At 56.3% G+C, this 24,474-nt stretch overlaps 3 protein-coding genes and 1 long non-coding RNA gene across 5 annotated transcripts in view; 1 reads left to right on the top strand and 3 right to left on the bottom strand.

Moving 5' to 3' along the window:
- The window catches only part of STK4 (serine/threonine kinase 4), a 279,445-nt gene that overhangs the window by 107,380 nt on the left and 147,591 nt on the right, over positions 1-24,474 (bottom strand). The window lies entirely within an intron of this gene.
- Positions 299-5,620, bottom strand: PIGT (phosphatidylinositol glycan anchor biosynthesis class T). Its single transcript, XM_057424626.1, is given in 13 exon segments — positions 299-833; positions 969-1,052; positions 1,188-1,353; positions 1,848-2,048; positions 2,153-2,318; positions 2,589-2,686; positions 2,772-2,859; positions 3,124-3,210; positions 3,367-3,467; positions 3,953-4,080; positions 4,882-5,059; positions 5,441-5,569; positions 5,572-5,620. Coding segments are annotated over 13 exon segments (1,728 nt in total). The 3' UTR covers positions 299-580.
- Positions 6,666-13,522, bottom strand: DBNDD2 (dysbindin domain containing 2). 2 transcript variants are annotated; one of them, XM_057424640.1, is made up of 5 exons: positions 13,366-13,500; positions 9,517-9,635; positions 8,657-8,812; positions 8,043-8,186; positions 6,666-7,263 (listed from the first exon to the last, which is right to left on the bottom strand). In XM_057424640.1, the coding sequence occupies exons 3-5, from the start codon at positions 8,805-8,807 to the stop codon at positions 7,052-7,054; spliced, it is 507 nt and encodes a 168-aa protein (XP_057280623.1). In that variant the 5' UTR covers positions 8,808-8,812; positions 9,517-9,635; positions 13,366-13,500; the 3' UTR covers positions 6,666-7,051. The 2 variants fall into 2 exon arrangements, with proteins under 2 accessions (XP_057280623.1, XP_057280622.1); XM_057424639.1 differs by lacking the exon at positions 9,517-9,635 and having other exon boundaries at positions 13,366-13,522.
- LOC130607510 (uncharacterized) lies at positions 7,150-9,542 on the top strand. The gene is made up of 4 exons (XR_008974273.1): positions 7,150-7,278; positions 7,685-8,212; positions 8,384-9,083; positions 9,432-9,542. It is a non-coding gene; the product is annotated as an uncharacterized LOC130607510 (long non-coding RNA).

The following is a 24,474-nucleotide window of genomic DNA, read 5'->3' as shown; positions in this document are numbered from 1 at the left end:
CTAGAGAAGCTTTTTCCTGAGAAAGAGGGGACAGACATACACCATGGCCAACAATTAATTTGCAGACTGGCTCAAATGTGGTGAAGCATGGAACGAGGGAGCTGTGAAACGTGGCAGCTTTGCAGGTGAGGTGGTAGGATAGATGAACCCATCTCTGCTGCAGTCACATCCCTTCCCGTGTCTGCATCTCCTCCCAGCTGGCTCACGTAGCATGCTGGAGACTTAGTGGCTCACAGTCTTACAGGGTCAAATCTGCACGTGGGGCTGAGAAAGTAAAAACAACCAGGAGCAGCACAAATGTACAAAACTGGTCAAGTTTACTTCTAGCATTGTTCCCAGCATATAAATTACCCCTCTCCCAAACAGAAGTCCTACACCTTTCCCAATCCCATAGCAGTGCAGTTCAGTAGTCAATGGGCTTAGAGTCATTTCCCATCTTCACGATGGAACCAATCTCTCAGCTTATTGGATCCCGACGAGATATCCAGGCAGAAGAATGGAGCAGACTGCTTCAATCAAAGACAAGGGGCCAACAGTGCTCTGCTCCTTGGATCTCTCCATGGAGCTGCCGTGGTTTCTCTCAGAGAGGGGGCACCCCCCTAAACTTGCGGATGACGTTGGCCAGCCGCTTGGCCAGCCCGCCCCGGCTCGGCTCTTCCACATGAAATGTTCTGGTCAGCAGGTTGTAGAAGGAGCCGTAGCACACTGCCACCACGGTGCAGGTCAGGCAAATGACATTATAGGGCATGCTGAAGTCTGGCGTTGGCAAGTTCACCAGCAGTGGCTCTGTGTACAGGCGCACAAAATAGCTGGAGCCATCAGAGGAAGGAAACCTGGAGAGTGGAAGCAGGAAAGGGAGAGTCAGCCCACACAGGACTTCTGCTTCGTGCTCACCAGTTGGGATGACAGCAGCCAGCAGCTCGCCGGTGCTGAGGTACAGCCCTGCTCCTCAGCACAGGTACACTCACAGTGAGGTGAAGAGTGGGCTCTCCTCCACATCCATGTCCTTCATAGCAATGATGCTGGGCACTAGGGCACTAAGCACAGATGAACTAAGGAGACAGAGGACATATTAGTGTCAGTGCTGTCAGCAAAGAGATGGCAAGAATTTTTCCCTGTCCCCAGAGACCTGGACAGCAAGTCCTACATAGGCCCAGAAGGGGACAAGGAGCCGAGGTATGCGTTACCTGACGTAAAAGCCGTGATTGGGATCTGGCGGGTACTCTGTCCACTTCAGTAAGGCTCTCTCAAACTGTATTGAGATCTTGGTGACGGAGTTGGCTGGCAGCTGGATCAGCATTTCCAAAAGGTGAGGCCGTTGCCGGTCCTGAGCTGGCTGGTAGTGGATGTAACCTAACCCCAAAGAGAGGTGTCAGTGGCACCAGGGAGACCTTGTTCCATTTCGCAGTGCCTGGACATCTCCCATGGGGTGGGAGCTCCTGCTTCCACTGTTCTGGGAAAGGTTTCCTGGGCAAGTGAACATGAACAGCTCAAAAAACATGTGTTACAGCTATAAATCTGATGACCCATGAAAGTCTAAGGAAAGGTACAAATGCAAAATAAGACCCAGTCATCAGTTTTGAATTTCCTTTACTACAAAAATCAATTCACTTTTGTTTAGCCTGTTACTGGATTATGAAATGCAATCCATGAGCCTTTTATAAAACAGACTTAATAAAGTCTCATCTGCTGTGAGGGCTGAAGGGAAGGTTAGGAAAACATCCTATGATGTTTTGTTTCCCAGTGATCACTGAGGCCCAAGGGAGGGACTAAACCACCTCTGGAATGAGCCACTTGTGCCAAAAGAATCAATTGGGTGGCATGGGCTCCTGGGAGGGTTTACTTACTTGGCTTGTTTTCCTTCCCCTTTGTGATGATGGTCAGAGTGTGCACATAGAGTCGCAGATACCAGGGCACAGTCTCCAGCAGGATTACGGGGAAGGCCCGGTACGGGTGGGTGTTATAGATGAGGGTGCTGATCTCTCCGGTCTGCAGCCCGTACCCGCTCACGTAGCGCTGAGCATGGAGTACGGGTATCGGCATTTCCGCTGCGAAGGAGAAAATGAGACAGGAACGGGGAGCCATGCCAGGTGAGTTTTAGGCCTAAAGTCCTGGCCAGTGATGCAGGTGGAGGGAAGTTATGGTCACTCACAGCTGTCTTCAGGACGCTTCCATTTGAACTGCACATTGAGGCTGTGAGAGGTATTAAAGAGTGAGGGGCTCAGTAGGTCATAGACGGCATAGGTCTTCTTGTCTCCCTGGACAGTAGCTTCATATACAGATGTTGGAGCAGGGGTTACTTCCAGTAACTCCTTTTCCTTTGAAAACAAATGGACCATTAAAGGAAAAGTGCCCCTTGAAGGAACTGGCAGCACTGGAGCAAGGCCACTCCATCCCGCCCTGAGCTTCCCCACCCAACAGCCAGCTCAAGTGGTCTTACAATACCCCCCCATTCAACCCCACTGCCCTGAGGGAACTCCCCTGAAGGGCTTCTGGGGGATCCCACCATGCTGGGTGGAGGATGTTTGAGTCACACAAAGTGGCTGATCTGAGGAAGCAGGGGGTATTCTCTAGTCTGTATGCATTACCTTGTTCTTAGGGGAGATGTCAACGTAGACTTTGCTCTGCGATGCCAGAGGACATGCATCAGTAAGTGTGCGGGAGAACATCTTGAATAGGGACCAGTCTGCAGGAAGCCAAGTTAGTGGCAGGCAGTGATGTGCTTCAGGCTGGGGCACTAGGGGAGCACAGCACAGAGCTGCCAAGTTTACCTTTCTTTCCTTGGCCACTAGAAAAGGTGTCAAAAACCACAGTGAGGGTCTGCCTGAGCTCCCAGGACACAGCCAGGCAGGAGGCATCCTAGACACGAGAGAGATAGGTGACTGATCACACCTTCCAAAGGGGCAGGAAACCAGGATGGAGCTGGAACTCCACCAGGAATGCAAGAATCCCATCGGAATGTAAGTAAGACCAGGGAAGCAGGACAACAGTTGTGTTAGACACAGTGCTGAACACACCACAGGGGAGTTGGGCAAACCAGCGTGTCACCTTGCAGTGCCACAAGAAGGCTTTGCGTTTTCTCTTGGGGGTGTTAAAGGAGGGAGCCCTGAGCCTTGTGCTTACCCTGCAGATGGGGCGGATGTGCACTGCCTGTGAGTGGTAGCTGCTGTGGAACAAGCGCTCTGCCTTCAGCAGCACAGCAAGCCCAGCCTGCACGGAGAGAAGGTGAAACTCAGCCTAGGTCTGTCCTCTCCCTCCACTGACAGAAAAGCCCTGCTGAAACTTCCCACTGCACACTCCTGGATCACTGGAAGGAACCCAGAGCCGTCAGCAGTGGCCCAACGAGGCAGCAGGACTTGCTGTTACCTTTGAGCCACACGGGAGCAGCTTCTTCCAAGGCGTGAGGTTCTCAGTGCAGACGACCTCCCGGGGCAGGACAGCGTATCGCAGGAGATCATGATCTGTCCCTGGGCAGGGAGGTGAAGAGTCAACATGCTGGTACTGCTACAGGCATGAGAACAGATGCAGGGCCCCTTCCACCCCCAGTGCACCTCACAGCCCACCACCCTCTCAATGTGCCCAAAATGCCATGAGCTCAATCAGGAATAGATCCCACTGTGTTCAGAGTGATTTGGAAAGAACAGGGGAGGGCACATTCTAGCAGATTTTTTTCTTCATGAGTCCTTAAATCCTCTAGTCCTGTTTCATAAAGTATTCTTCAGACACAGACAAGGGCCTGGGAGCTTCAGCCACGTACTGCTTGTGGGTTTCCTCTGTTCAAATCCAAGCCTCTCTTGTAGGGAGAGGAAATGCTTCCAGGAAGAGGTTGGAGGTTAACAGACCCTATTGTACAGACCCAGACCTATTGCAGGACCTGTGGCTGGACTCCCTGCAATGGCACAGGGCAGTACTAAAGATAGAAGCAAGAGTGAGAGGGCAATGCCTGGCTCACCATTGGCTAAGCCCAGAGGTTTGAAGGATGCTGTTGGAGTGACTGTGTTGGTTGCATCAATGAAGTTGAGAGAAGCACAGAATATTCCTGAGAGGATGTTACTTAGCTCTTTCCAGGCTTTGTCAACACTGTGTGAGAACAGATACCAGAGATTACTCAGCAGCTCAAATCCTTGGAAAAATAAGCATGAAGTTAGCAACATTCAATAAATACACCAGGGAGCTCACTGTGGTTTTCAGAAGCTGCAAGGAGCATGCAGGTAGAGGCTGCAGGTCATGTACTTTCTGGCTCTCTAGGTATTTTATTTTAATGCATGAGATCTGGGGGACAGGGGCAGCCACTTCAGGCAGGGACATGGTAGTGGGTGCAGCTGGTACATGGGGTGAGAGGCTGGGGGAACAGGGCGCATGCAGAAGGTGATATATGGTGTATGGGGAAGGGGCTGCTGTCAAGTGACACCTTGGTGCAGCTCTGAAGGCTGACATAACCAGCAGATCCAGAACAGGCTATTTGTAGGCAGAAGAGAGCTCTGAGTACACAGAGGGCTGCTGGGGCTGAAAGAGGGTGTGAGTGATAAGGGAGATGGTGACAGGCACAGGATGGCAGTCAAAGGAAGTGAGTCACTAATGAGAGGTCAAGATATAACCCCGTCATATTAACAGAACAAGAGGTTTGTCATCACAGAGCCCATAAGGGAGTTATTTGTTCCTTTAGCGAACAGGGGTTTGCCCTCAGCACCACACCCTGCCCCATGCATTCAGCTGGGGGCTATATTCTGCTTTCTGTTACAGCTGCTCATAGGCTCTTTATTCCAGCAGACATTTTGCAACTCAGGAGCCCTGCCTGTCTGACATGAGAGAGGGGCGGCTCCCCAGAGCGGTGGCTGCAGAGAGCACCCAGCGGGACAGATCTGTGGCTGGGATACCTACTCAGTGACGGTGGGCTGGAACCAGACCCAGAGCTCAGCACCGGCGGGTGCCTGGAGGGGCGGCTGCCCCCAGGCCTGGGTGCGCCAGAAGCCCTGGGTGAGGGCGAGGTGGAGCTCCCGCACGCCCAGCGCCGCCACCAGCTGCCCCAGCGCCTTCGGGAAGAGCCTGTAGTGAGAGACTGCAGCCGGCATCAGCCCCTGCCCAGCTCATAGCACAGTTGGGGTTGGAACGGATGCTGATCATCCATGGGCAGGGTCACCTCATCCCCCCCATGACGTCACACCAGGAACATGATGTCACCCCTAGTGCCACCCCCTGCTCGCGTCATCACGAGCAGCCCGATGGCATCACCGCGGTGACGTCACTCGTGCTGATGTCACCGCAGCCCTCAGCTCCCCGCCATCGCTTCGCCCTGCCCCGCTCACCTCAGCACCCCGCCACCTCACCCCGCCTCCGACGTCACTCGCCCCGCTGACGTCATCCCCAAACGCGGTGACGTCACCACCCCGATGCACGCCGTCACCTCGCTCAACGGCTCCGCCCCCGGGCCCCGCCCTACCGGCGCCCCGCGGCAGGTCGGCGTCCCACCGCGTGCGGAACTGGAAGGTGGCGGCCACGTCTCCGGCGGGCAGCGGGCTCAGCAGCAGCTCCTCCCGCAGCGCGTCCCGACCGGGGCCCGCCGCCGCCGCCGCCCGGGGCCCGCGGCCGCCGCCAGCAGCAGCACCGCCAGCGCCAGCATCCCTCCACCCCGCACCGCCGCCGACTTCCGCTTCCGGCCGTAGGGCCGATGGCGGCGGCTTCCGGGGTTGCCAAGGAGACGCGGCGCTGCAGGCCCGGTCTCGTCTCCTCCCGCCCGGGGAGGGCCTGGCCGCGGCTCGCGGTCTCCGGCCCGTGGTGGGGAGCGAAGCCGGAGCGGCGGGAGGGCGCCACCTGCGCGGCTGTGCCTGCTCCCGGCCCAGGAGCGAGGGTGTTCCGGCGGGTGCTCCCTCCTCCGGCGTTCAGAACGGGAGCCGCAGGGGAAGCTCCAGAGCGGCCCGGGCTCGGGCGGTTCGCTGCAAGGCTTTGCCGTGTACGAGGGCTCTGCCACCACCGTGCCCGTCCCCGGGTAACCTCCTCGTGTCAGCCCTCCCCGCCGCTGCCTGCTCTCACTCGCTCCTTGAGGTCTCCGTTCCGGAGGGCAGCGCCCATCTCTGGGCACAGAGCCGTCTGGAAGCACCCCACTTCCACCAGCTGCGAGGCTGTGCCGATGGAGCTCACGTCTTATTCCCGTCGGTCGTTCCCGGATAACCGGAGTGCTGCAGCCGTTCTCACCGAGGGTGGGCTGTGCAGGAAGGAGCGTAGTAAGGTCTGACCCCCCCCCCGGAAGCAGCCGGGATGAGGAGTGTTCCCTGGCTCCTCTTGCTTATCTCCCAGGCTCTTTTCCTCGAGGGGGTGACCACGGTTGTGCTGATACAGCCAGAGCAGGAACAGCATTTTCCTGGCCTGCAGCCACTGATAGCAGCAGCAGGCTTCTGGCCAGCTTTGTGCCTAGCTCCTCCTGACCTGTCCTGCAGGGAGCAACTGTAGTGGGCTAAAAAGTGGCTTCATTTGACGGCTCTTCCTTTATTCCTCCAGCCAGGGCTGCTGCTGTGATGCTGTGCTGGGGCAGCAGTGGCTGCTGCTGTTGTGTATGCTCCTGCATGGCACCTTTTGCACGCTGGATTGACACCACTCACCCTTGTACAAGCCCCACCTAACCCTCACCCCCAGTGCTGTTTTCTCCCAAGAACACACACAGCCACTGGTTGTTTAGACTGGAGTGTTATTTCTCTGTATGCCATCGTTAAACGCTTCTCTGGACAGGACCTTTGTCAGTAGGGCAGGGGGAGCTGGGATCCCAAGGGATGGCTTTCTGGGAATGGTGGGGCTGTGGGTTGCTGAGCGTTTCAGGGGAGTGAAGCAGGGAGTGTTAGCAGCAAAGCCTGAAGAGTTAATTTGGGGAGCCTACAGTACCCCTTGTTCCTTCTCCATTGGCTGCCAGGAGAACCTGCAGAGGGAGAGGAGGGGAAACTCATCTCGCCCCTCTTGCAGGGCAGCAGTCCAGTGAGGGGTTTACTGAGTGCCAGCAGCTTTCCTTCCTCTGGGCTGGCAGGTCCATGTGAGGAAGCTGGGAGCAGGGCAGAGCTGGCTGCTAGCTTCTTGCTGCTGCCTGCTCTTTGGGACCGTCCTCCTGCAGATCCTCCTCATCTGACTGCACCACAGGGGTCTCAGCCCCCTCCTCGCTGGTGTCCAGGCTGTTCAGATCCGTGGAGACAGAGGATGTAGAAGAAATGCGTGACTTGCTCTCAGCTGCGTTGGGCACTTGCAGGGTGATTTCCTCTGGGCACTGGCTGGCATCTGCCCCTGGAAGAGAGTGTGGTAAGAGAAATAAAAATGCTTCTGGAGGCTTACTGCTCCCTAAACTTCATGGAGAGCCCCTCCAATACGTGTCTTACTCCCTGGCATGATATGCTTTCCTGGCTGCTCCCCATGTGGTGGCTGTAGCTGTTCCCCATCTCACACCCCCAGCCTGGCTCTGGGTAGTGCTGCACATTCCTTCCCTGTTTTTGACAATGGAGCCTTTTCCATCTCCTGTGAACCACAGCTTGGAGCCATGCTGTGTGAAGCCACTGGCTGCAGCAGGCAAGGAGACGTTCTGCTTAGCCTCGGTGAATCACTTCAACTTGTGCGTGTGTGGAGGAAGATGCTGCACCCTGCAGGACCTGAGCCCAGCTCCCTGAGGTCTGGTTGGGATGTGGAGGGGTCTTGCAGCCTTTCTGCTCAGTGCAGGGAGCTCTGCAGTCTGGAGGGGACCAGGGAAATCATGACAAGACATTGGCTGCTCCAGAGGAGCTTCAGGACAAGAGAACTTGCCCCACAAACTCTGGGGAGTGCCTGGGCTCTCCTGTCTTCTCCACCATAAGGTATTTACAGGAGGTCTGTATCTCTGGGCTGTGGAGGCAGATATTGACATGGACCAGCCCAGCCTGAGGTCCCTCCAGCCTCACAGACGCCAGCACCAAGTATCTTTGCATGAGTGTGTGTGTATCTGCACGCAGGGTGGCCAGAGCTGAGGAACAAGCTGATGTGGGCACTGGAAAGGCTCCCAGCCTGGTCCACAGAACGTTTGGGACTGCACATACCTGGCAGGGGCCCAGCAGCACTGCTCTCCTCTGTCCCACAGCCCAGAAACACATCCATGGTGTCCTGGTCTGACAGGTCCATCATGTCCATCTGCTCCAGCATGTCCACGTTCACCTCCATGGAGGAAATGCTGCCTAAGGGTGCTGCAGAGACAGAGGCCAGCAAAAAGGTGAGTGCTAGTGCCAGGCAAAGGGCTCCATGAGTCCTGTGCAGGTAGGACCCTCAGGAGGGAGGCCAGCCTTGCCCTGGGAAACTGAATCCTATTTGCTGGTAAGGGGCTCCCAGAAAAATCATGTTTCCTTAAAACATTGCTTTGGAATCGCCTCCTGTCTCACTGCAGTCCTTGTCCCTGTCTCAAACTGCTGTCTGGAGGCGCCTGTCTGAAGCCAGTGACTATGCAGGGCACTAGCCTGGGTACCCATGTGCAGTGACTTCAGTTAAGTGGTGTGAGTAATGCACAGCACACCCACAGGCAGCCTGTGTGGTCCTGTCTCAGTGCAGGACATGCGTGTCGCCAGCTGTCTTTAGACTGGGTATGTCCCACCAATCTCAACTGCCTGTGTCACTGTTCCCTGAAACACCCCAGCCCCATGCTGGTGCCTGCAGCACTTACGTCTCCGATGCTCTATCTGCAGGTGAGACATAGGGAAGAAGAAATCCACATCGTGCTGAAAAACCTCCTCAAAGAACTTCTGTCGGTCCCGTAGTTTCAGCTGCTGCTGCTGCATCTGCTCAGTGTCCAGGCCCCGCTGTGCCTGCTCCATGTTGGCTGGGGAGAAAGGTGGGGAGGGTTGGACCAGGCAGGGCTGTCCAAGCCCTTCTGCCTGGCCCAGCTCACGCGGTATGGCCATAATGGAAGGTAGGTGAGTCCCTTCTGTTCAGCTTTACCAGCGCACACTGATTTAGTCACCGTGAATAGCTGTTACACAGTAGACTGGCAGCATCACCAGCACTTGCTGTGTTGGAACCTCAGATCTCACTTCTGAAATGCAGAGCAGCCAGAAGTGGGGAGCTCATAGGCTGTGTTCACAACTGCTGAAGTGAGTTATCAAGGGGGCAAAGGGTGTTGTTATGAGATCAGCCATGTTTTGCACATGTTCAAGTTTCAGTTTCCTTGCTATAAAACAGAGGGATGTCTGTGAACGCTAACAAGCTGAGGAAACTCCCAAGGACAAACTGGCATTAGTGCTCCAAGGCTTTCTGGGATGTATTAAGGAATAAAAGGCATCAGCAACCCTGTCACTCCACACACGCGCACCCCTGCCACCACCGTCACTATAAATACAGCCGCACCCACGCTTGCAGGCTCCTTATTCACATCCCCGCCCGCACAGCCAGCTTGGCTTCTGCCTCTACAAACATTTTCATTCCTGTAATTCCTCCTGCAGTTCAGTGCCGGTGCCTGTGGCCCAGCTCACACCAGAGAGAATGATGGGAGGCTTTGGGCTGTTGCTGCATCCCTGGGCATCGTACCTCCCTTTCAGGTTGGGTACCCACAAGGTACCCAAATGGTCCAGAGCCGGTGGTCCTGGCTGTTCCCAGGCTGGTGTTTGACCTCAGCCATTCCAGGTTTCCTCTCTGCCGCTCTTGGCCTAGCGGCACAAGGAAAATGTGATTAGCAGAGCAGGCAGTGCAGTAACCAAGGAAACCAAACAAACATCCTCTGCTTTGCCTGAGTATGGCCCAAATCCTCTGCTCCTCCAGGCCGGAGCAGCATCCCCACCCTGTCTGGCAGGAGTGGGGTGAGGACAGCGGGAAGGCTGCCTGTCAGCAGTGTGTAGCAGCACAGGACCCAAATGGGAGAGAGGTGGTGAGCCTGGTGAGGTGTCCTGGAGTACGATGTCATGTCTTGCTGAAAGCCCTCCCCAGAGCTCCTCCTCACCCTGTTTCTGGGACATCCTCCAGGTAAACCCCATCCTCTGCAGGCAACTGCCCTGGGAGGCCAGGTTGTGCCTGGGGCACAGCACGGAATGTGCTGTGACTCAGGGCCGGTCACCATGTGTTTTCTGGAAGAGACTCTGGTCCTCTTCAGGCTGCTCATCCCATGATGCCCAGGGCAGCAATCTGGGCTGCCTGAAGGGGCCTTTGCCTTGGCATGTCTGACCTAGGCACTGGGTGCCTGCTGTGGTGCAGAGGCTCAGTGTGCTGTGCAGCGCCCAGGCTGATGGCTGCAGTGAGGGACACACCGTGCCGGTGAAGCTTTCCTAACAAGGCTGACCGGCAGCTGTAGCCCAGTGCCACTGGGGTACAGCAAAAAACTCCTACCTCCCCTGTGCTATCTGCAAGAGAATGGAACCACGACAAGGAGCAGGTGACCAGGGCACTGGGTATGAAGGTGGCTCACTTCAGCAGCTGGAGCCAGACCTGTACTATCTGTGCCAGGCAGAGCTCTGCTTCTCAGCCCAGCTGTGCCAAATCCATGGCAAACTGCAGCAGTTCACCACACCGAGGGGACTTCATCAGGCTCCAGGAAGGCTGGGCTCAGGGCAGAGGCTGCACTGGCTCCAGGTTCAGGGTGACAGACTGTGCACCATTGTGCCAAAGGGATGGCACTGTGGAGGTAAGAACGAGAAGCTCTAAATCCTCTTGCAGTGCAAACACAAAATAAACCTGAATGCTGGCAGGTGCTGTCCCAAACGCCATGATCACGGCTGAGCTGTGCCATTGGTGTTCTTGCTGTCCACCTCTCCAGAGCACGTGACCGATACTCACGGTAAGTGTGCTTGGGGAGAGTCAGGAATGCTGCATTCCTGTGGGCGCCAGGATTTCTCTTGCAGGAGAAATTAGCAGGACCTGTTTATGAACTTGTTTTTGAGCTCTCGCTGAGGAAACAGGCACGAGCACTGAGATCCCATTATGTAAGGAACGCCAGCAGCTGGGCTGCGCTTGGCCCTGCCTGACCCGTGACCGTGGTGAGAGTCGGGGATGGAGCCTTCCCCCCTCCCGGGGCTCTTCCGGGCCTGGGGGATGCGAACAGCCCTGCCAGTGTAGCCACCTCTCAGCAGCCCTTGCCGGGGAAATAAAGGAGAGTGGCGTTCCCTACCGCGGCTCTTCCCCATGTGACGGCCACTCACACTCCCGGGCTGTCAGTCGTGGGGATTGTCTCATCCCGCTGGCATGTTCCCACCGCGGGACACGTTCACACGCACAATGCGGCCCCTGTGCACTGTGGGGGATCTGTTGGTACCTGCTGGTGGCCTGGCTTTTATTACTATTGTCATGGTTATTACTACAGCAAAGGAGCTGAGGCTGATCAGCATTCAGGGCCAGGCTCTTCCCCGCTGGCTGAACCGCCCAGCACGGCTGCCACAGCACGGAGCGCCCCGCTGCCTTCAGATCCTTCCGGCTCTCACGGCTTACAAGCCAGCGCAGCTTGGAGAGGAACCAGGGCCAGGCGCTGGTGCAGAGGTTGGGCGGGCAGGGCAGGATCCCCCCAGGAGGTGCAGACAGGGATTTCCTCCTTGCCAGGGTGGGCTGTGGGTGAGGACACTGGCCCCGCTGGTCCCTCTGCCCTCGCAGGGTTTGGGCTCACAGCCACTGCTGCAGCAGGGAAAGGCTGTGAAGGAAACTGCCGCGAGCTCTCCCATCTTCACCCTTGCTGAAGCAGGCTGGGAGAGGAGCATTCCTGGGGTGCAGTTAGCATGGGGTGAAAGCAAGACAAGGCTTGAGGGTGCTGGGAGCACCAGCTCAGGGTGTTTGTGACCCAGCATCCAGGCTGGGAGCAGAGCACAGTTCAACTATCTGGCTGTGTTTCAGATAGGAGGGGATGTGTTTTTCATTCCTCCTTGCCCAGTGGGATCCCGGTACAACCCCCCTCCGTGCTGGTGAACAGGAGGGGTGTATTCAGGGGTGGTAGAGGGTTTGCTAGTGCCGGCACAAGGCCAAGAGAGGACGGGGATGCCCTTTTCTTAAGGCTACAGCCTGGCAGGGATTTAAAGAAGGTCCTAAAATATAATCTGGGCTGTGGAAAGCTCCAGGGGTTGATGGGGAGGTGAGCAGAGCACAAACGAGGGGTCACTCCAAGCACGGTCCAGTTTCCTGGTGCATGAAAGAGCTGGGGCAGGCTGGCCCCGCCAGCTTTTGTCCTCCCTGTGCTTTCCCAGAGCCCGAATCCCTGACTCCACTCCTCCAGAGCTGGGCATCCCACTGCTGCCAGACTGCATCCTGTCCTCCCGGTCCCTGTGTGCAATGCTGAGAGGAGGTCGGGTAGGAGGAAGATGCAGATCCTCAGCTGCCACAGCATCTGACAGGAGACTCTGCTGAGATCGCAAACGTTTCCCCATCACCCTGTCCCACCAAAACCACTGTGGGACAAGGGTAAATCCCAAGGCCTTTGAACTTCTTTAGCCCTTGGAGAAGCAGCTGGTGTGGAGAGCTGGGAATGCCCCAAAGAGTAAGGCAGGATCAGGCTGTGTGGAGACAGGATGCCCGGACACGCTGGCTGCCTGAGTGTTAATTCTCTCACAGTCTTTTCTCGATCAGCACATCTGACCTCGTGTTGCAGCACAGCAAAAAATAACCGTAGCCCCCGTGAGAGGAAATGCACCAGGCGAGTGCGAAGGAGGCAGTGGTTTTGGCAGAGGTACTTGCTGGGAAAAAGCAGGGGGGGGAATGAGAGAGGGAGGACATGGCACCTCGTAACCCCTATCTGTGCCGTGATTTCATTGCCTGCGCTCCTCCGAGCCATCTCCAAATCCCCTGAGTCTCAGTACTAAAAATATCCCTGCGCCCAGAGCTCCTTCCCCAGCGGCAGAGGCTGTCACAAGACCCTGCCATTATGGGGCCCTGCTTTGATTCCTGCAAAAAGAAGCGTGAGGACAAGAAACCCATGAGGACAGCACGATGCCCAGGGCATGGTGTGCTAAGGCTGGGCCCGGATCGTGGCAGGATGTCCCCATGCGAGCTCCCATTACCCCGGCTGCCCTCATCCCCCGTGCTCGCCGGGTTTGCTCAGTCTCCTCTTTCCCTACACCCCACCGGGGGCTCAGGGCTCAGAGGGGTACCGATGCCACTCCACAACAAGCCCGCTGCCCAACAGGTCCCCGGCTCAGATCCCACGCAGGTGCCTCCCCATCCCAGCATCCCCATCCCAGGCACGGAGCTTCCCGGGCAGCCCCTGCCCGAAGCAGACGGGAAGCAGCAGGTTGGAGCAGGTGGGGTCGGGGCGCTCCAGGATGGAAAGGGAGGGCCCGGCTGCTTTGCAAGGGGCATGGGGCGGGTGTTGCGGGGAGGATGCGAGGGGCCACGGGCAGCCCGAGCCCTGCCCGTCCGGTGCGGTGCCCCGCTACCCTCCTGCCGAGCAGACCGCGCGCCGACACTTACCGGGCAGCCGCCGGCTGCGGCTCTGCGCCCCGGGCCCCGACATGCGGCGGGCGCCTGCTGCGACCGGACCGGACCGGACCGGGGCAATCGGGCTCGGCTCAGCACCCCCCCACCGCCGGCCGCCGCTCGCCCATGCTGCGCGCTGCGGGGCGGTGCTCGGCGCTGCGCGGGGCGGTGCCAGGGCGCCCAGCCCCGCGGCATCGCGGCGGCGCCTACCGGCTGCGTCCCCGGGTTACTGCTGCTCGGTCCTGCGGGGCGAAAACCCCGGTCCTCAGGGGCGTCCGTGCAGGGTCCCCGCGGAGATAAGGGTCCCGTGCGCAGTTCCCGCTCCTCACGAAGGGTCTCTGCTCTCTCGGGGCGCACAAAGTCCGCATGTAGGGTCCACGGTCCCCAAAGAGCGTCCCCCACAGAGCCCGTGCGCCGCGGCTCTGCGCACGCAGTGCCCGGCTGAAGGTGCTGTTTGGGCAGGGGTGGGCAGAGCTGGAGGCAGGGGGCTCTGCCTGGGTAGGGAGCACTGTCCCCGTTCTTGCTTGGGGTTTTCTTTTATGCTTTTCTTCTCTAAATGCCCAGCTCACGCAGTGATGCAGAAGAGACAACAGCACACTGCGTGCATGGGCCGTGGGGTCCCTCACAGCCCGCCTCCAGCCTTCTGAGACCCTCATCCCCCCGCTGATCCCACTCCGGGGTGTTTTCTCCCACTTTCAGCTCCGCACATCAGGGCTGCTCCTTGGCAGAGAAGTGGACTTGGCCGCCCGCCTCCTTCCTGTATCTCAGCAGGGTGAGTCAGTGCCTCGCCGTGCCCAGCGCCGGCTCTGCCCGCAGCCGCTCACTGCCAAGCCGGGACGGGGGCAGCATCCACTCTGCCCTTTTCTCTGGCTGATAGGGAGTTTCCAGTGTCTGTGGCGTGTCCCGCCTGCTCCGTTCTCAATGTGCTTCTCTCGCTGTCTGGATGACTAAAGATAACTGGCTATTGTTTGTCTCCCAGCTCTGTTTTAGCTACTGTTGCTCTGCTGTCCCCTCCATTTCCTCTGGGAGCTCCTGAAACCCAGCTTTATGCTGGGGACCTGGTGTCCCCACCCTGTGCACTTGTCCATAGCTGCTGGCTTCACTCACATGGTGATTGAATTTTGGGATGAATTTTGCCCATGTGTTTATCTGTATCCAGAAGCACCCTCATCCTGCCTGATGGTTTCCACCTGAGTGTGTGTTGCCAGCACTATGGCTTAGACCTGGAGGGCCGGGGGAGCCAGGCTGGTGTAGGGTGGAAGGTTTCATGATCTCTGAAGAGGTGCAGGAGCAAATCTCCACCAGGTATCTGCCGGCTCTGGCTTGCTCACAGCTCTGTGTGGTCTGGCACGGCCTCTGGGAAGCATCAACCATTCCCTGCTGACCCCCTGCCCTGCTGGCAGGGAGGCGAGGACCAGGGAACTACCTCACATCTCTGCTATGTGACACGTCTGTGTCGATTGGCACCAGTTACTGCTGCAAGACAGAGACTGGTCCTGTGTCCCCTGGAGCACCCCAAGTTCCCTTGGACTCACTGTGGCCCCTACTGCGGGATGGGGTGTGTGTGTGCTGCCTGCACAGGGTGACACACACCCGTGCTGCTGCAGCCCCTCTGTCCTGCCTTGTGGGAGCCGGCTGGAGAAGCAGCGATATCATCGGCACGGAGCCTGACTCATCCCAGCTCTTCAGCACAAGCCGTGCTGCTCAGCAGGGTACATGTTTTATTCCAATTAACCCAACACAGGCAAGCCAGCTCCATGTAATGAGTTTTTGCTTGTGGCCAAGTGTGCCTGCTCCTGGCTAAAAGGTGAGAGAAGACAGAAGTGATGCTGAAGTCAGTTGAGAGTCTCCCCTTGTAGTGAAGAGCTCTAAGAATAAGCCTTGCCAGATACCTGCAGGGTCTGCCTCGGCTGCCACAGCACCCCTGCCTCCCTTGTGCCTCCAGCATAGGGTGACAGCACACTGTCCTGTGTCAACAGCCCTCACCCTAACCACAAAGGACCAGGTCACTGCGAAGTGTGCCCTGGAGATCCAGGTCACAAGCCCAGGTAGGAATAATGCCTCTTCTCTCTGCAACAGAGTTCAGCTGCCGCCAAAAGTCCCAGGGGAGCCAGCATCAAAGTACACCCGTCATCAGGAGAAAATGTAATGTGACTTGTTCCTCCTGCCCTTCCTGCTCAGGTTTCTCATCTATTAGAGGTTTGGGTGGTAAGTCAAGGGAGCTGCCTTCGAGGATGGAGCTGAGGAGTCGTCAGCTGCTACAGGAAAGGTAAACCAGTGCCAGGCAGGTGAATCACTTGCTGATGAAAATAGATCTTATTCTCTAGGAGGCATGTGTGGATGGGGTTAGGACTGAGCCGCAGCTTGACTCCATCAGTAACTTGTGGAGCCAAGAGAAAAACAAGGCAGGGCTGCTTTCCCAGTGAACGAGGCAATACATTGTGAGGGAGCAGCCCGCAGCAGGCAAGGCTCCAGCAACCCGTGGTCCTGTGGCTCCCTTAAAAGGGTCGATTTTAGCCTGGGACAGTGGGGAGACAGAAAAGCCATAAACACCCTCAGAGGAATGTGGCTGTTGAGAAACGAGCATCTCCACAGGGCCAGGGGGGAGGCGGGGGGAGCGGGGCTGCACCGAGGTGCTGCTTGGCTGGGGTTTACAGCACTGTTGTGTACATGGCCTTGAGAAATGGCACCAATGCGGCCATCAGGAGGCCAGGAGCTGCTCAGGGCTGGCTGGTCCCGCTCTGCAACAACATTTGCAGAGTCCATGAAGTTGGTTTGGGTAACAAGAGCTGTGGGATTGCAAGGGTGTTTGCATGTGTTGGTGACTGCCATGTACCCTGTGTGTTTGGGCAGGGTGGGCAGAGGACCCTCTGGTCCCATAGTGTTCCCTCTTCTCCATAGGATGGTACATTATGCACCTGCCTGTCCTGGTCTCCAGGGTAGACATTCAGGTAGGCAAAGCCAGCACACAGGTTCCTCTGGATGCCCCACGCTGCACAGAGGCTGAGGTGCAGCTCTGTACTTGCTGTGCACCCCAGGAAATCACTGTCACTGAAAGTAGTCACACACTGCATAGACAAGGCCCCTAGTGACATGGGTTAGTGGTGGCCTTGGCAATCCTTGGGTAGCAGTTCAACTTGATGATCTTAAAGGTCTTTTCCAATTTGGTAGATTCTATGATTCTATGAAATCCTCCACCTGCAGCTCCCCTGATCTCCTGTTCTGGCCCCTGGGCAGTGCTGTTGGGGTAGTGCAAAGGCCATGCTTGCTGTTGGCAGCAGCAGGGACCAGAGCTCACCGGCACAGGATGTATCTCGGCACTGTCAGTACATGACCACTGGGCAGAGTGACCAGGAATAGACCAACGCATGGGATGATCCTTTGGGAGACAGCAGAATGGAGGCAAACAGGTGGGTAGGGATGGGTATGGGCATTGTGGGGACCCCTCTTGTGTTGGCAGTTGGCTTCTTCTTGCCCTTCCTGTGTAGAAGCAGCCCCGGGAGTTGGCTTCAGAGGGTCAGTGCTGTGTGAAGGCAGAGGTGAGGGGCTGGGAGGCCAGGCTGGGCACAGGCAGCATGTTGGGGGCAGCCCCAGCATCCTGTAGGCTGGCCCCGTCCCAGCCCAGCCAAGGGCAAGCAGTCCATAATATTCCTGCTGGAGGAGGTGCCCTCAGGGACAGAGGTGCCCCAGCCCCTTCTGCCCGGAGGCTGCTCAGCCTACTGCTGCCCCACAGGCAGTGCTCACCGTGCTGTCAGCACCGAGTGCCTCCAGCCCCTGTCATCTGCAGCACAGGCTCTTGCTTCTGTTCTGTGCTTAAACGTGGCTGCTGGGAAACACCTTTCCTGGCCTGGCGAGGTGCTGCTCCGAGTCATCCCGGTACTGCAAGCAGGGGATGGCAGCAGGGAAGCACACCGGGACAGCAACATGGGACAAGTGCCAGACCAGGGAGAAGAGTGGCTGACAGCGAGCACCAAGCCTCAGCTTGAAGGTGCTGAGAGATTCCCAGCACGGTGCTGAGAACAAGACAGAGCTGTGAGAGATGCCCAGGACCAGATGCACCATGGAGGACAAGAGGAGGTGCCGATCCACCATTCTAGGTAGGGACAACGGTCACTTCTGCCATGCTGCTTACCACCCTGTTAGCCCTGCAGCAGGCTTTCCTCTTGTCTAAGAGCAGCAGGAAGGTGCTGCCATCCAAAGCATCCTGCACTCCCATTCCACAGGGACCCTGCTAGCAGGATAAGGGCGGTTGGCTCCCAGGACCTGTTCCCTAGATGTGCAGCCGACAGTGCTCCCCCGCTGCAGTGAATGCAGTTGCTGGCCTGTCCTCCGACCGCCCAAGAGCCATGGATGGCTGGTGTGAGCCACGATGGCCACATCCCAGAGAGGCAGCTGGGCCTGAGGCTGGGGCTGGGCTTGGAGCAGGGCTGGGCTCTGCTTGCAGGAACATGGTGCCTGGTGCCCTTGTCCTGGCAGCACAACCGCCACCACCATGCGGCCCTGCACTGCCTTTGGGATAGCAGCACATCTTGTCCTGCCCTCGCAGCCCTCACTGCGAATGGGGCAAAGGCTCTGGCACGGGCTCACACGTGATGGGCCCGACTGGAAGATGTGGCCATGTGGGGACCCTGCACGCGGGCAGGGAGGGGGAGCGGCCAGCAGGAGAATGGCAGTGGGGTGCAGGGGGAGCTGCTGCGTGCATGAGGTGTGCGTGCAAATGCAACGGGGACGCACGAGTTCAAGGTGCGGAGCTGTTGCAGAGCCCTCCTGAAGCAGGCAGGGATGGACACACACTGCTGGCACCACATCTTGTGCTGCCCTCGCAGCCTTCGCTGTGCGTAGGGTGCAGGTTCTGGCACGGGCTCACCCGAGACGGGCACGGCTGGAGGACGTGGCTGAGCAGGGCTGAATCCCAACCCCATGGACGCATCCCAACTGCATCACAGGAGCACTGCTCAGGTCGATCACTGACTGCTTGTGGGACAGGGAAGGAACACAGGAGGCGGTCCTGGCACATCTGGAGGTGGCCAGCACAGGCTTCACCCATTTTATTGATGATTTAAGCACCAAAGTGTCCTACTGTGTCCCACAGAGTCCTACTGTGGGGATCTGTTACAGACCTCCTCATCAAGAGGACTCTGTGGATGAAGCACTCTATAGGTAGATAGGAACAACCTCAAGCTCACCGGTCCTTGTTCTCATGGGGGACTTCAACCACCCTGATATCTGTTGGAGGGAGGGTAGGGCCTGGCACAACCAATCCCAGAGGTGCCTCGATTGTGTGGAAGACAACTTTCCTTCTGCAAGTAATAGAGGAGCCGAGAAGGTGAGGTGCCATACTTGACCTCGTGCTCACCAGGAAATATAATGCTCCAGGGCAGCCTTGGTTGCAGCCATCATGAGATGGTCGAATTCAAGAGCCTCAGGACAGTGCCAAGAGCGCACAGCAAGCTCACTGCCCTGGGCTTCAAGAGAGCAGACTTTGGCCTCTTCAGGACCCTGCTTACGAATGTTCCATGGGATATTGCCCTAGAGGGCAGGGGGACCCAATAATGTTGGCTGGTAGTCAAGGATCACCTACTGCAAGCTCAGGAGTGTTGCATCCCAACTAGAAGGAAGTGCAGCAGGAGGGCCAGGAGACCTCCTTGGGTGGATAAAGAGCTGCTGAGGAAAATTAGAAGGAAAAGAGAGGCTTAGAAAAGGTGGAAGCGAGGACAGGCGGCCTGGGAAGAATACAGGGATGTTGTCTGGGAAGCTAGGGACCAGATGAGGAAAGCTAAGGCCCAGTTAGAATTAAACTTGGCTGGGGATGTTAATGATAACAGGGAGGGATTCTAGAGGTACGCAGCGAATAAAAGACACACTAGGGACAATGCAGGCCCCCTCTGGAAGCTATCGGAAGAACTGGCTACCCTGGATTTGGAGAAGGCTGAGGTTCTTGATGACTTCTTTGCCTCGGTCTTCACTGGCAAATTCTCTGAGCACACCCCCCAGGTCCTGGAAGGCAGACGCAGGGGCTGTGAGAACGAAGACCCTAGGCCCGCTCTAGGAGAGGATCAGGTGCGAGACCATCTCAAGAACCTGAACGCGCACAAGTCCATGGGACCTGATGCAATCCTTCCGCGCGTCCTGAAGGAGCTGGCAAATGAAGTTGCTCAGCCTCTGGCCATCGTATTTGAGAAATCATGGAGGTCAGGTGAAGTTGCCAATGATTGGAAAAAGGGAAATATGACCCCCGTTTTCAAGAAGGGGAAAATGGATGAGCCAGGGAATTACAGACCAGTCAGTCTCACCTCTGTGCCTGGCAAAATCTTGGAGCAGATTCTCCTGGAAGGCATGCTAAGGCACATGAAAAACAACAAGGTGGCTGGTGACAGCCAGCATGGCTTCACTAAGGGGAAATCCTGCCTGACCAATTTGGTGGCCTTCTATGATGGGGCTACGGAAGGGATGGACAGGGGTAGAGCAGTTGATGTCATCTACCTGGACTTGTGCAAAGCGTTCAACACTGTCCCACACAACATCCTTGTCTCTAAATTGGAGAGACATCAATTTGATGGATGGACCACTGGGTGGACAAAGAACTGGCTGGATGGCCGCACGCAAAGAGTTGTGGTCAATGGCTCAATGTCCGGCTGGAGACCAGTAACGAGTGGTGTCCCTCAGGGATCGGTGCTGGGACCGGTCTTGTTCAACATCTTCATCGCTGACATGGACAGTGGGATTGAGTGCGCCCTCAGCAGGTTTGCCGATGACACCAAGCTGTGTGGTTGGGTTGATGCCCTGGAGGGAAGGAATGCCATCGAGAGGGACCTCGACACGCTTGTGAGGCGGGCTGATGCCAACCTCATGAGGTTTAACCATGCCAAGTGCAAGGTCCTACACCTGGGTCGGAGCAATCCCAGGCACAGCTACAGGTTGGGCAGAGAAGAGATTTGAGAGCAGCCCTGCGCAGAAGGACTTGGGGGTGTTGGTAGATGAGAAAATGAACATAAGCCGGCTTCAGTGTGCACTCGCAGCCCAGAAAGCCAACCGTATCCTGGGCTGCATCAAAAGGAGCGTGACCAGCAGGTGGAAGGAGGTGATCCTGCCCCTCTGCTCTGTTCTCGTGAGACCTCACCTGGAGCATTGTGTGCAGTTCTGGTGTCCTCAAGAGAAAAAGGACATGGAAGTGTTGGAACAAGTCCAGAGGAGGCCACGAGGATGATCAGGGGACTGGAGCACCTCCCTTATGAAGCTAGGCTGAGAAAGTTGGGGCTGTTCAGCCTGGAGAAGTGAAGGCTGCGTGGAGACCTCAGAGCAGCCTTCCAGTATCTGAAGGGGGGCTCTAGGGCTGCTGGAGAGGGACTCTTCACTAGGGACTACAGTACTAGGACAAGGGGTAACGGGTTCAAAGTTAAACAGGGGAAGTTTAGATAGCATATAAGGCAGAATTTCTTTATTGTGAGGGTGGTGAGGCACTGGAACGGGTTGCCCAGGGAAGCTGTGAATGCTCCATCCCTGGCGGTGTTCAAGGCCAGGTTGGACAGAGCCTTGGGTGGCAGGGTTTAGTGGGAGGTGTCCCTGCCCATGGCAGGGGGGTTGGAAGTGGAGGATGGTAAGGTCCTTTCCAACCCGAACTATTCTAGGATCCTCTAAAGTTTGTCTCTGTGGTCTCAGGAGGTCACGTAACGATTGCCCAGTGTCCCCCAGGAAGCTGCAGCCCCTTCAGGGCTCGTCCCCATCCCCTGCTCACAGCAGTTCTGGAACTCTGGGGTGATGTCACAGCCGGCGTTACAGTGGCAACCGCCCGTGCCCAGGCAACAGCACACGCCTTCACCCCTGAGCCCACACTTTTGCCTCGCTCCCACCTGTGCGCTCCATCCCTTCTGCCCTGTTCCTGCTCTGCCCTCCTGCCCTACTCCCAGCCCTTTTCGTTCCTTCCCGTTCCTACTGCTCTGTTCCCTGCCCCTCGGGCACTGTATCCGAGGCAGAAAATGCAGAGCCAAGTGAGGCTGTGCGAGCAGTCCATGGAAGTAGACATGAAGGTGGAGGAGGAACAACCAATGGAGGTGGATGGGGAGGTGGATGGGGTGGTGGATGAGCCGATGGAGGTGGATGTAGAGGAGGTGATGGATACCAGCTGATGAGTGGTAAGGCAGCATGTGCCCCCCATCCACTGCTGGCAGTCAGGGTGGGTCGGCTGCTGCCGCGCTGGGGCTGGGGCTGTGTGCGACGGCCCCGCTGCAGGGACGTGGTGCCCGGTGGCCTCATCCCGGCGGCACAAGCGCCACCACCGCGCTGCCCTGCGCTGCCTCTGGGACGCGCGAGCCCAGTGTGATCGCGTAGAGCCCGGCTCCCAGCCCCAGACAGGGCTGAGCCCCGCGGCAGAGTCCCGCTCTCCCCAGCGTGTGGCAAACACAATGACCATCAGTAGCCTCACTGAAATGACCTTGTGCTGCCTGTTTCCAGGGCTGGTCGACAGAGAAGTTTTCACGCTGTTGGATGTTTTCCGTAGAAGAGTTTTTGTTGAAGATTGTTGCTCTTTTAAGAAGATTGTTCGGTTTTCACATAGGACTTGTAGGTTTAGGTAGAATAGGCATAGTTTTAGGAATAAGCGTTGTTGTTTTAGGTAGAACAGGCGTAGTTTTAGGAATAAGCGTTCTTCTTTTAGGTAGAATAGGCGTAGTTTTAGGAATAAGCGTTGTTCTTTTAGGTAGAATAGGTGTAGTTTTAGGAATAAGTGTTGTTCTTTTAGGTAGAATAGGTGTAGTTTTAGGAATAAGCGTTCTTCTTTTAGGTAGAATAGGCGTAGTTTTAGGAATAAGCCTTGTTCTTTTAGGTAGAATAGGCTTAGTTTTAAGAATAAGCGTTGTTCTTTTAGGTAGAATAGGCGTAGTTTTAGGAATAAGCGTTGTTCTTTTAGGTAGAATAGGTGTAGTTTTAGGAATAAGCCTTGTTCTTTTAGGTAGAATAGGTGTAGTTTTAGGAATAAGCGTTGTTCTTTTAGGTAGAATAGGTGTAGTTTTAAGAATAAGCGTTGTTCTTTTAGGTAGAATAGGTGTAGTTTTAGGAATAAGCCTTGTTCTTTTAGGTAGAATAGGCTTAGTTTTAAGAATAAACCTTGTTCTTTTAGGTAGAATAGGCTTAGTTTTAGGAATAAGCCTTGTTCTTTTAGGTAGAATAGGTGTAGTTTTAGGAATAAGCGTTGTTCTTTTAGGTAGAATAGGTGTAGTTTTAAGAATAAGCGTTGTTCTTTTAGGTAGAATAGGCTTAGTTTTAGGAATAAGCATTGTTCTTTTAGGTAGAATAGACGTAGTTTTAAGAATAAGTGTTGTTCTTTACGTAGAATAGGTGTAGTTTTAGGTAGAAGAGTTGTATTTTTGAGAAGATCGGTTGTTCTTTGTCGTTTATTTTGTTTATTTTTTGTTGTTTTGTAAATACATTTCTTGACGTTCTCCTGACCCAGTCTCTTTGTATTCACTGCGATCACACGTGGCTTTGGCAGACAAGTGGTTTCCAGTTGCTCTGAGCTCCCAGGGCTGGAGGGGCCATGGGGGCTGGCGCTGGGTGCTGGGGCACCCCAAGTGTCCTCACGTGGGCTCCCTGCCCTGGCAGAGCGGCTCTTTCAGGCTCTCTGCAGCTGTGGGCAGGGATGGGCACGGGCCAGGCACCAGAGGTGAGGGTGCTCACACCGACTACTTGGTGGCTGCAGGGCACCTGGTCTGGTGCTGCCATCGGGCACAGCCTGGGCCAGCGCTGACCAAAGCTTCTCGGGCTGCTCCTCAAGCTGGGGGAAACACGGCCACGTACAAGGCATCAGTCATGGAACCCCAGAATCACAGCGTGCCCAGGCTCGCGTCACTGCGGGGAGCAGCCTGCGCCCGGCATCCTCTTGGATGCTGCTGCTGCCCAAACCAAGCCTTTTCCCCCTTCCGTCCCTTTCTCCCACTGAGTCCCTCGGTCCCCATCCCACACGCTGGGAAGAGGGTCTGTGGCTGGAGCTGCTTTGGGATACCAGGTGTTGGCGGCTGCAGCTGGAGCCATGGTCACCTGCCAGTGCTGTCATGCAGGGATTTGTTTTCGTTCAGGACTTATCAAAATGCGGACTTTCCAGAGTGGGAAGGAAGCTTCCAAGAAAACTGGTTGTCTATTGTGTTGTTCTCTTTTTCCATTTACAGATTTTTGTTGGTCTCTGACCCACGTTCTCTTTGCATTTTCGTTGAGCACGTGTAGCTATGGCAGTGTGGATTCCACTTGCTCTGGGGTCCTGGGGTGTAGGGTGCTTGCACAACCATCCCAGTGTTATCCCAAAATCAGTCGTCATGAACCGGTGTGCACATAGCCAATTAACACTCCAAATTGAGATGTTTGTTTATCTCATGTCTGTGCAGAGATGGGTGGTAGGTGATAACCCCACAATGCAGCAGTTTGTGGCCTGGTGGGGAGTAGTGTCCCGAACAGCAAAGCTGTCACCAGCTAAAAGAGAGCTCTGTTACGGCCAACCCCTGCAGCGATGCCATCAAAGCTGCTGTGAAACCTTCCACTCCCCTTCCTGATGGAGAAGGGACTCATGGGGCAAGAGCCAGGATCAAAATCCTAAGTTACATTCTAGCGGCCATGGCAGCCTTGGAAATGGCTGGTGCCTGGATCAGGGGAAAATATTTTGTAGCTGTAGGTGCTGGTATGTATGTCTTTGAACTGATGCACACTCAGCTCTTTCCTTCATGTACTCCATTGCCTTGCTCTGTGCCATTAAAGAGATCAAAGGGGGCTACAAGAAAGCTGGAGAGGGACTTTTTACAAGGGCATGTAGGGACAGGACAAGGAGGAATGGGCTTAGGCCGACAGAGGGGAGACTGAGATGAGCTCTTAGGCAGAAGCTCTTCCCTGTGAGGGTGCTGAGGTGCTGGCACAGGGTGCCCAGAGAAGCTGTGGCTGCCCCATCCCTGGCAGTGTTCAAGGCCAGGTTGGACGCTGGGGCTTGGAGCAAGCTGCTCTAGTGGAAGGGGTCCCTGCCCGTGGCAGGGGTTGGAGCTGGATGAGCTTTAAGGTCCCTTCCAACCCAAACCAGTCTGGGGTTCTGTGAACCTTTGCCCTGTGGTCAAAGGGGTGCTATGGGGC

Source organism: Pezoporus wallicus, unplaced genomic scaffold, assembly GCF_028554395.1.
Source record: "Pezoporus wallicus isolate ANWC-B61680 ecotype Strahan unplaced genomic scaffold, APGP_CSIRO_Pwel_v1 contig_11996, whole genome shotgun sequence".
NCBI classification, from domain to species: Eukaryota; Metazoa; Chordata; class Aves; order Psittaciformes; family Psittacidae; genus Pezoporus; species Pezoporus wallicus.
The sequence above is the reverse complement of the archived record's forward strand: the minus strand, read 5'-3'. Positions and strand labels throughout refer to the sequence as shown.

Bases quoted from the DNA above. Each gene is read 5' to 3' on its own strand.
- DBNDD2 (XM_057424639.1), bottom strand. From the start codon at position 13,408: ATGTCGGGGCCCGGGGCGCAGAGCCGCAGCCGGCGGCTGCCCG. The intron at 8,813-13,365 runs GTAAGTGTCGGC...CTTTCTCCCCAG, and splicing joins CCGCAGCCGGCGGCTGCCCG to CCAACATGGAGCAGGCACAG. The intron at 8,187-8,656 runs GTAAGTGCTGCA...CTGTCTCTGCAG, and splicing joins GCAGATAGAGCATCGGAGAC to CACCCTTAGGCAGCATTTCC.